The following is a 10,959-nucleotide window of genomic DNA, read 5'->3' as shown; positions in this document are numbered from 1 at the left end:
TTTACAATAGCCAGGACATGGAACCAACCTAAATGTCCATCGACAGATGAATGGATAAAGAAGATGTGGCACATATATACAATGGAATATTACTCAGCCATAAAAAGAAATGAAACTGAGTTATTTGTAGTGAGGTGGATGGACCTAGAGTCTTTCATACAGAGTGAAGTTACTCAGAAAAACAAATACCAAATGCTAATGCATATATATGGAATCTAAAAAAACGGCACTGATGAACCTAGTGGCAGGGCAGGACTAAAGTTGTAGACATAGAGAATGGACTTGAGGACATGGTGGGGAAGGGTAAGCTGGGACAAAGTGAGAGAGTAGCATTGACATATATACACTACCGAATGTAAAATAGATAGCTAGTGGGAAGCAGCAGCATAGCACAGGGAGATCAGCTCGGTGCTTTGCGATGACCCAGAGGGGTGGGATAGGGAGGATGGGAGGGAGGCTCAAGAGGGAGGGGATATGGGGACATATGTATGCATATGGCTGATTCACTTTAGTGTACAACAGAAACTAACACAGTATTGTGAAGAAATTATACTCCAGTAAAGATCTATTAAAAAATAACACCTTACATGTCTCCTTCATATCTTTCTTTGCCACCCTAATTCAGGCCCTTCATTCAACAAACATTTATTAAGCACATATTATATATGTGCTAGGCAGTTTTAGGTGCTGGGTATAGTGAAGAAAGACTTATATGCTAGTGAAAGAGAGAAATAATGTATAAGCAAAAAAATAATTATGCAATAATATTGTTAGCATTTATAATGCTTATCCTGTACTAGGAACTGTGATAAGCTATGAGATAGATATGTTATCTCATTTAATATTCCTAATGACCCTATGATATAGGCACTTTTATTAATCCCATTTTATAGTTGGGGAAACTGAGGTCCATAGCTCTTAAGTACTTTAAGGTCACATAGCCAGTAAGTAGTCAAGATTTGAACCCAGCCAGCCTGATGTTATAGTTTGTCCTCTTAACTGTTATGCTATATTGCTTCTCATGTAAGGAAACCTCAGTTGATGATAAGGGATATGGGGAAAATAAAATAGGGTAATGTGATAGCAACTTGGAAAGTGGGTGCTAATTTAGAGAAGATGGTCAAGAAAGGCTTGACCTTTTTTTATGGAAGAACTCAAGTTTGACCTGTGAAACTTCTCTTAGCAGTTTGCCAATTGCATAGGCATCATGCAGTTACTGGGTCTGTATTTCCTGCAAATTGGCAGCTGGATCCAAAGACTAGATCAAACTGAGGTTCCATCCCTTGCGTATGACTACAGGATAGACATAATGTCTGATGTCTTTTTATAATCTTAGAAGCTGCTGATGCTCACTATCTCTATGTATCAAGGATTGCAAAATGGTGATATTCTCATTTCATTTCTTTTTATTAATTGGAATCGTTTTGGAAAACATGTCCTTTCATCTACTATTTTGTTACCCAGTTCATCTAGGAAAGGAAGGATAAATGCTTGAGTCTCTCCCTTTATTGATTAAATTTTGAGATAATGAATTGTTTCTCTATCATGAGTGGTGATACTTGAGCTGAGACGTGAGTGACACGAAAGAGCCAGCTATTCAAAGACCTTGAGGAAGACTATTCCAGGTAGGGGGAACAGATAGTACAGGGGCACTGAGGAAGGAGTGAGTTGCATAAGTTCAAGGAACACAGAAGACCAGCAATGGCCACATTACTTTCACTCCTACCTGTGTTATGGACTGAATGTTTGTGTCCCTCTAAAATTCATACATTGAAATCCTATTCCCCCATTGTGATGGTATTAGGAGATGGGGCTTTGGGGAGGTAATTAGGATTAGATGAGGTCATGAATGGGATTAGTGCCTTTGTAAGAGTCATGAGAGAGCTTGCTTCGTGTCTTTGCTCTCCACCTGGTAGATGTCCCTCACCAGAACTTGACCATACTGGCACCCTAATCTCAGACTTCCAGCCTCCAGAACTGTGATGAATAAATTTATGTTGTTTATAAGCCACCAAGTCTATGGTACTTTGTTATAGCAGCATGAACTAAGACATATCTCTTAAATCCATTATTCTCTCCTCCATTCTTACTACCACACCCACTTAGTCTGAGGTCTCATCTTTCTCTCCTGCACCACTGTGATTATCTTCAACTGGTTTCACTGCCTCCAAGTATCTATCTCTTCCACCCTAGTCAATTAACTTCTTACCTACCAAAAGCTTTCAATTCAGTGTATAATTCTTTTTGGTGAGAATGCATCTATAATTTTATTAACAGATGTCACTGGCAAAATAAGAGTGATTTAATGGACGGAGGTGTTTGCTGGAAAGTATGCTGGACACCAAAGAGCACAGGTTTTGTACTCAAACCTGGATTTGTGTCCCAGCTCTGACACTTGATAGCTATGTGACCTAGAGAAAATTACGTAAGCTCCCTGAAGCTCAGTTTCCTCATCTATTAAAAAAATAATAATGCTTTTAATACATTGTTGTGAGAATTAAATGAGAATATAAAATCTCATTTGATATATATAATATAGAGAGATAACAGAAAAAAATGTGTATATATATACATATTTTATTACAGTGCTTAGATCATAGTAAAGAGTAGGTTTTTTTGTAATTACTCCTCCCACCATGTGTCTTGCAGAATTTCCAGTTTTAGTGATGAATTCCACCTGTTTAAACTTCAGTCATTGCTAAGAGCTGTCTGACAGCCATCTGAGAATATCCAAAACCTAAGGACCCAACGGGGATCTTAGAAGAGGAGCTGGATATCGCATCCCTGTAGCCTAGCAGAGTCCCTTCGACAAGCCTATCTGGGAACCAGCGAGGCCCTTAGTTGATCAGTGATATCTCACACTGATATAACGCTTTCCCAACCACTTTTTGTCTCTGATCACCTCATCCCTAAGCTAAGTGGGACCCCTGGGTACTTTACCTCTCACTTCATCCAGATCAGTAATTATCTCCCAGTTACACCAGATGTAGTGCTACTGACTCTGGGACCCTTGCCTCCACTGTCCTCTTTCTCCCTTTCTGCTCCCAAAGTCCCAGAACACTGCTAGAGGGAGAACCAAGCAGACCAATATGAATTAATGCTGTCCAATTTCAACTTGGCCCTTGCAGCTGCTCAGCAACCCTTTTATTTGTCTCATACATTCCCTGGCACTCTCCCCACAGAGGCTGTTCCAGACCTTCCTCTTCTCATATTCCAGCTCCTCCTGTTCCACTCCTTCAGACTAGTACACAAACTTTCATCAGATGTTTGACAATTCAGTAACATTTTTAAAAGCTTTTTAATGGAGAATTTAAAACATGTACAAAAGTAGACTGGATAGTATAATGAATCCCCATTTACCAAACACTCAGCTTCAACTAGTATCAACTCTTGGGCACTCTTGTTTCATCTATTTCCTCCGTCCTGTAATATTTTGGAGCAGATCCCAGACATGACATCATTCCATACCTAAATATTTCAGTATGTATCTTTAAAAGTTAAGGATCCTTTTAAAAAATCATAATGGTAATATCATTAGCACACATAAAATAAACAAGCAATATTTCCTTAATATCATCAAATACCAAGTCAGCATTTAAATTTCCAATAGTTTCATAAATGTCAAAAGAATTTTTTACAGCTTTTTTGGTGTGATTGGTGGATACGTATTATATGTCACTTTTAAACTGAAGGTTCCCCTTCATCTCTTTTTTTCCTTGCAATTTTTTTGTTGAGGAAGTTGGACTGTTTTTCAGTAGTTTCACAGTCTGGGTTTTGCCAATTCCATCTCTGTTGTATAGATTAACATGTTTCCTTGACCTCCATTTGTTGTATATATTGGTAAGATCAATAATGTCTGTACAATGCATATTCTATATTCATTGTCCTGCTTTCAGTGGTGTGAGGAAATTGTCCATGCGACCAAAGAAATGGAAGGTGTCTGGCCCGGAGAGTTACTCAGGAAGGAGCTAGGACCTCTTTAGCAGGACTGAAACAGATGGCTCAGTAAATAGTAACGGAGGTCCAGGCAAGATAGGATGGGTGAGGGGCCATGTAGTGTCAGATTTCTACTCTGCTGGTATGTAGAGCAGGACAGTCAGGGAAGCAGATCATGCTGAAGTCAGAACTAGAAAAGGAGAGGTAGCACTTGAGGCAGCAGGTGGGATTATTTCTCAGGGGATTACTCTACTTGCTATACCCTGTTTTCTAAATATATCTTACTCATTTCCACCTCTGTACCTTTGCCCCGAATGTTTCCCCTGCTTGGAATATCATCTCCTGTCTCTCCACTTATCCAAATCCTACTTATCTTTAACGACCAGTGCAAGTTCCCTCCTTTCTGTATTTTTGCTTGTAGAGTCATAAAGTATCTCTGAAAGGATAAATAAGAGATCAAGAACATTGATTGCTTTCCCGGGAAGGAAACTGGATGGCTAGAGGACAGGGCTGGAAGGGAGAAAGATATTACTGATTTGCTGCAGGAGGGACAGTTAATCAGATGAAAGTGTCTAATATGAAATCTGTGTAAGTAGAAGCAGGAAGATTGGAATTTGTAGTTTGAGGAGAAAGAAGAAGTTCTGGAACAGCCTCTGTGGGGAGAGTGCCAGGGAATGTATGAGACAAATAAAAGGGTTGCTGAGCAGCTGCAAGGGCCAAGTTGAAATTGGACAGCATTAATTCATATTGGTCTGCTTGGTTCTCCCTCTAGCAGTGTTCTGGGACTTTGGGAGCAGAAAGGGAGAAAGAGGACAGTGGAGGCAGGGGTCCCAGAGTCAGTAGCACTACATCTGGTGTAACTGGGAGATAATTACTAATCTGGATGAAGTGAGAGGTAAAGTACCCAGGGGTCCCACTTAGCTTAGGGATGAGGTGATCAGAGACAAAAAGTGGTTGGGAAAGCGTTATATCAGTGTGAGATATCACTGATCAACTAAGGGCCTCGCTGGTTCCCAGATAGGCTTGTCGAAGGGACTCTGCTAGGCTACAGGGATGCGATATCAAGCTCCTCTTCTAAGATCCTCGTTGGGTCCTTAGGTTTTGGATATTCTCAGGTGGCTCTAGAACAATGACTGAGGTTTTAATCAGTAGCCATGTGACCTCAGGCTAGCTATGTCCTTCTCTGAGCTTTGGTTTCCTCATCTATATAAATTGGGGATAATAGTACCTACCTCACAGAGCAGATGTGAGGATTAAATAAAATAATGTGGGTAGAAGTGCCCCACACAGTGGCATTCTATACATGATACTTTACTCCCTCAGCAGGTGAATACAATCTTCCTTAATCCTAAAGTTGATGCAATGGTATGGTAAATATGTTATCACTTTATAGACTAGCAAAACCTGACTGTCAAGAAAAATCCTATTTTCAGGGAATTCCCTGGCGGTCCAATGGTTAGGACTCGGTGCTCTCTCCGGGGACCTGGCTTGATCCTTAATCGGGGAATTAAGATCCCACAAGCCACGAGGCAGCTGAGGGAGTAAATCTGACTCGAGAGACTCAAAAAAGAGATATCACACCTCTAATTAAGAATCTACCTTTAAGGGAATTCCCTGGTGGTCCAGTGATTAGAACTCGGCGCTTTCACTACCACGGGCCTGGGTTCAATCCCTGGTTGGGGATCTAAGATCCTGCAAGCCACGTGGCGCAGCCACAAAGAAAAAAATAATCTACGTTTAAAAAGAAAAGGCCGGGCTTCCCTGGTCGCTCAGTGGTTAAGAATCCGCCTGCCAACGCAGGGGACACGGGTTCGAGCCCTGATCCGGGAAGATCCCACATGCCATGGAGCAACTAAGCCCGTGCGCCACAACTACTGAGCCCGCACGCCTAGAGCCCATGCTCCGCAACAAGAGAAGCCACCGCAGTGAGAAGCCTGCACCGCAACGAAGAGTAGCAGCCACTCGCTGCAACTAGAGAAAGCCCGTGCACAGCAATAAAGACCCAACGCAGCCAAAAATCAATTAAAAGAAAAAAAAAGGCCTATAATGCCTTTTTAACTCTCTTTTAAATCATGTTCAAAATCCTTGATCTAGCATTTTAGGCTCTTGCCAATCTAGTGACACTTCACTTGACTTTTTTGTTCCCTCGCTTAAACATACCTTTCTGAGGGAATTCCCTGGTGGCCCAGTGGTTAGGGCTCTGCGCTTCCACTGCAGGGGGTATGGGTTCAATCCCTGGTCAGGGAACCAATACCCTCTGATATGTTAGCAGTGGTTACAAACAGCAAAAGGACTAAGCTTGGAGAGACTCTGAAGAGGAGCATTTACTTCTTACTCCATATACTTCTGCATTGAGTCTTTTACAGTGACAATATGTATTGCTTTGGAATTTATAATAAAACACAAAAAGTAAAATAGAACAACTTCCTACCCAAGCCTGGCTCTCCCTACTCTTCCATATCTATCCAAATTTCTCATTCTTCAAATTTCCATTCAAAATATATTTCTTAACCCTCACATTTATGGTTAATTGGTTTAACCAACTGCTAGGACAATTCAATGGGGACAGAATAGTCTCTTCCACAAATGGTACTGGGACAACTGGATATCCATACACAAAAATGTAAAGTTGAAAAAAAAATGTAAAGTTGGACCCCTACCTCGTACCACATACAAAAACTATCTCGATGGATCAAAGACCTAAATGTAAGAACTAAAACTATAAAACTCTCGGAAAACATAGAAGTAAAATTTCATGACCTTGGATTAGGCAGTGGTTTCTGGGATATGACATCAAAAGCATAAGCATAACCAAAGGAAAATGGATAAATTAGACTTCATAAAAATTAAAAACTTTTGTGTATCAAAGGACACCATCAAGGAAGTGTAAAGACAACACAGAGAATGGGAGAAAATATTTATAAATCATATATCTGACAAGAGACTTGTCTCCAGAATATATTTTAAAAATACAACTCAATAAAAAGACAAACAACCCTATTAACAAATGGGCAAAGGATTTGTATAGACATTTCTCCAAATAAGATACAAAAATGGCCAATAAGTACATGTAAAGATGCTCAGCATCATTAGCCATCAGGGAAAGTCAAAGTAAAACCACAATGAGATTCCACTTCACACCCACTAGGATGGCCATAATAAAAAAAGACAAGTAACAAGTGTTATTGAGGATGTGGAGAAATTGGAACCCTCATACACTGCTGGTGGGAATGTAAAATGGTGCAGCCTCTTTGGAAAACAGTCTGGCAGTTCCTCAAAAGGTTAAAAGTTACCATTTGACCCAGAAATTACATTCCAATTACACTTGGTATATATCCAAGAGAAATGAAAACATATGTCCACATAAAAACTTGAACATGAATGCATGGGAGCATTATTATAGAAGCGTTATTCATAATAGCCAAAAAGTGGGAACAACCCAAATATACCTCAACTGATGAAGAGATAAACACAAGTGGTATATCCACACAGTGAAATATTATTTGGCCATTAAAAGGAATGAAGTACTGATACATGTTATAATATGGATGAACCTTGAAAACATTTTCCTAAATGAAAGAAGCCTGTCACAAACAACCACATATTGTATGATTCCATTCATATGAAATATTCAGCATAGGTAAATCCACAGAGGCAGAAAGTAGATAAGTGGTTGCCTAGGGCTATGAGTTTGGGGGGACACTGGGAGTGACTGCTAATGGGTACAGAGTTTATTTTTGGAGTGATGAAAACATTGTAAAATTGATTGTGGTTGTACAACTCTGAGTACACTAAAAAAAAAAACTTGAATTTTACACTTTGAACGGGCAAATTGTATGGGATGTGTATTGTATCTAATTAAAGCTGTAAAAAATGTACTTCTTCCATGGAGCTTTCCCTTTCTACTACAGTCCACATTAATCACTGTATTCTCTCATCTCCTACAGCTTTTCAAAACTGTACTGCACAATTTAGCACTCAGTTAAACTACCTGATAATGTTTATTATTATCTCATGTAGAGCCTTGACTTGTCAGCCTGACTACAATTTTCCTGGGAGGAATGAATGAGTCTTCTGTTTCTCAGATACCTCTAAACCACCTAACATATAACTGGGCACATAGCAAGTACTCAGTAAATACTTGGTGGTTGTGAAGAATTGATTACATGTGCTTTTTTCACACACGTGTGTTGCACACACACGGAAGTTGGAGGGAACGAATACAATCTTAGATAGTGATGTGAGAGAACGACACTATGTGAAACTGCAGAATACAAGATTTATTTAAGGGAAAAAAACAGAATGGTTGGGACACTTTTGTTCTCCCCTCCTTCTGCCTCCTGCTGCTCAATGACATCACATGGCCAACCATATCCTGGTCTCTGAGATCCTAAGGGAGTCACTGAGGTCCTATCTAGACACTTGACTGTCTGGTGTCACTATTCCCCCATCACTTCCTCCTCTTCCTCCTCCTCTGTCCAGCTCAGGTCATCATCTGAATCCTCAGATTCTTCCTCATCCATCTCTAACCCAACCCCTGCCTTAGCCTTCTCAGCCAGTGCATCGGGGTGCTCCAGCTGGGCCCAGGATCCTGGGTCAGCCTTGACCAGGGAGATTTCAACCCGAGATGGCATCAAGGAGACAGAGCTCTGCTCCACGTTTATGACCTGAGGAGGAGGGAAAGATAGAGGAACACAGAAGAGAAAATGAGGAAATCAAAGGGATTGGGGTCAGGGTAGGATGGTGATGAATGGCAGGGAGAAAAATTAAAAAATGCAAGGTGGGGAAAATATAGGGAAGGAATAAGTAAGGGAGAGAGAGAAAGAGGAAAGAAAGGGGAGTTGGGGGGGAGAGGGAGAAAAAGAGGGAGGAAGAGGGAGAGAGAGAGAGAATATCAAAGCAAATGAAGAGAAAACCTCCACTTTCCCACTACAACTCCTTCCCTCAAGACACCCTCTATTCATTCCAGTCTGGCCCTTCTTTTTACCCCATCTTCCTCCCCCTCCTGTGCCCCCTTATCTTCACTTACCCCCCAGAGCTTCATCTGTGCTTGGAACACTCGGTTACCATCAAAGACAATGTGGACATGAAGCTGAGAGAAAAGAATTACAGGGGTAGTAACAGTCCCAGAAGGTCAGAACAAGTCACTACGACAGAGAAGCAGGTCAGTGGTGTAATACCTACATCCACGGGTCAGCCAGATAACCCTGACCTAACAGCTCTACCTTCCTCTCAGAGGACTATGGAGCCTACATGTTTACTGCCTACGACGACTGCCTGTAAGATTATATCACCCAATTCACTGGCTTTCCATCCAGCATCAGATGTTCCTCACCTCAGTTTGACTGGCCTTCACCCAGTTGAACGCAGGAAGTGGAATCTGGCCGTATACAGTCACCACTACTAAGGAATCTGTCTGGTGCCAATCATGACGGCAAGACGCTGGCAGCTAAAAAGAAGATGTGAAAAGTGGGTGGTAAGAATGAACTCTTAACCCAAGGGGCGTTCTCATGGTATATGTGGAGAAGAGACAGAGAGTCTCAGAAAGATTAACACTACCTTATATTGCAAACCCACTGGGCTGGTAAAGGATAAGGAGCAGAATCTTATTTGGTCCATGCAAAAGGGAGAAGATACAGAGCTTGGCCATGAGGTACAGGGAGAAGAAATTATTTTGGAATTGGGTTCTAGTCAAGAGTTCAGGAAAGTCGGGACTTACCTGCTTCCCCCAGTCATGTCTACCAACTCTGCACCCTGGCTGTGCCAGGAATGCCCCAAAATCCAGGGTCTGGATACCACAACAACTCCAAGATTTCATCCTGAGGTAGGAATAGAATTCAACTGACTCTCCTTTCCCCTCCCCACAAGCCCCCACTTCCATCTTAAGGTCAACATTGGGAGAAACCTGTCTCACAGCCCACCCAGTCCCCTCCATCACCCCTCATGGAATCGAGGTGCTCCTGGGTGGTAGGTACATGGAGTAGCATCACTCTCTGGGTCTTGATAAACCTAAGACAGATAAAGGAGAATCAGGAAAAGAATTGGGTCATTTAAAAATGTACCCTATGCAGCCTCATATCTATACCCAGTCATCCCTCAGGCGTGGCATCTCTCAACCACATGCTTGAGTCCTCCACAAACACTCACAGCATCACATCCTGGGTTCTGGCAGCTGGCACCAGTCTGGATCAGACTACTGTCAAGTCCTGGGCAAAGGAAACAGAGTCAGGAACCCTATTCATTTCCTCCACCCAACTGCCACTTTCACTAAATTCCTGCCTGTGAAGCCTGTCCTACTGAAGACCCACTTACCTGCTCCAGGTTCTTGGTCTAATTCCTTCTGTTCCAGTGCCATTCCCAGGGCTTGGGATATATTTAGCGGAAGCAGCTTTGGAGGCAAGTCTGACCTAGGGAGTATGGGTGGGGTGATTTAGTCCTGACCCACTAACCGTGATCAACAGCGCCAACCTTCCCACCAGTGGTAATGGAATCGAAGAAGTCTGGTGAAAGTGGAGCAGGGTTAGAGAAGATGCGTAGCAACCCCATTGCCAATTTTCTTCTCTGTGGACATGCCAAATCCTTGAACCCTGGGGAATTCCCCAGGGCTCCTCTTGCCCATCTACTCAGTTGCTCTAAATCCAACTATATTTCTCTGCAGAACTGCATCATTCCCTCTTCTTCTTCATCTAATTAGTTGTAGACCTAATATGACTTTCTTCTGTTGCTCATACTAGTTCCACAAAATTAACTTATTCTTCTCTGCAGTCTCCTGGCTGCCAATACTACTACATCCTTTTCTTGATGCAAAACTTATTTTAAAGCTCTTTTCCAAAAAGAAAAAAAATGTCATTCTCAACAATCCCCCTTGTATGATAACTAAGTATGTATTCACGAGAGGCTATCTACTCTATTGATTCAAAATACCTATCCCGGGACTTCCCTGGCGGTCCAGTGGTTAACTGTGCTTCCACTGCAGGGGCACGGGTTCAATCCCTGGTCAGGGAACTAAGATCCCACATGCCA

At 41.9% G+C, this 10,959-nt stretch overlaps 1 protein-coding gene across 2 annotated transcripts in view; it reads right to left on the bottom strand.

Annotated features, from left to right (window-relative positions):
• ITGB1BP2 (integrin subunit beta 1 binding protein 2) overlaps positions 1-10,959 on the bottom strand; it is a 31,984-nt gene that overhangs the window by 19,735 nt on the left and 1,290 nt on the right. The window contains exons 5-11 of one of the 2 annotated variants that reach the window (XM_007122088.3): positions 10,249-10,343; positions 10,084-10,142; positions 9,875-9,945; positions 9,656-9,755; positions 9,272-9,385; positions 8,966-9,028; positions 8,196-8,603 (exon numbers count right to left, since the gene is read on the bottom strand). In XM_007122088.3, coding sequence (XP_007122150.1) covers positions 8,376-8,603; positions 8,966-9,028; positions 9,272-9,385; positions 9,656-9,755; positions 9,875-9,945; positions 10,084-10,142; positions 10,249-10,343 — 730 coding nt within the window. In that variant the 3' untranslated portion in view covers positions 8,196-8,375. Of the gene's footprint in view, positions 1-8,195; positions 8,604-8,965; positions 9,029-9,271; positions 9,386-9,655; positions 9,756-9,874; positions 9,946-10,083; positions 10,143-10,248; positions 10,344-10,959 lie in introns of those variants that run through there. The other variant, XM_028482829.2, reaches the window with a different exon arrangement.

This window comes from Physeter macrocephalus, chromosome 21 (assembly GCF_002837175.3).
Source record: "Physeter macrocephalus isolate SW-GA chromosome 21, ASM283717v5, whole genome shotgun sequence".
In the NCBI taxonomy this organism is placed as follows: domain Eukaryota; kingdom Metazoa; phylum Chordata; class Mammalia; order Artiodactyla; family Physeteridae; genus Physeter; species Physeter macrocephalus.
The sequence above is the reverse complement of the archived record's forward strand: the minus strand, read 5'-3'. Positions and strand labels throughout refer to the sequence as shown.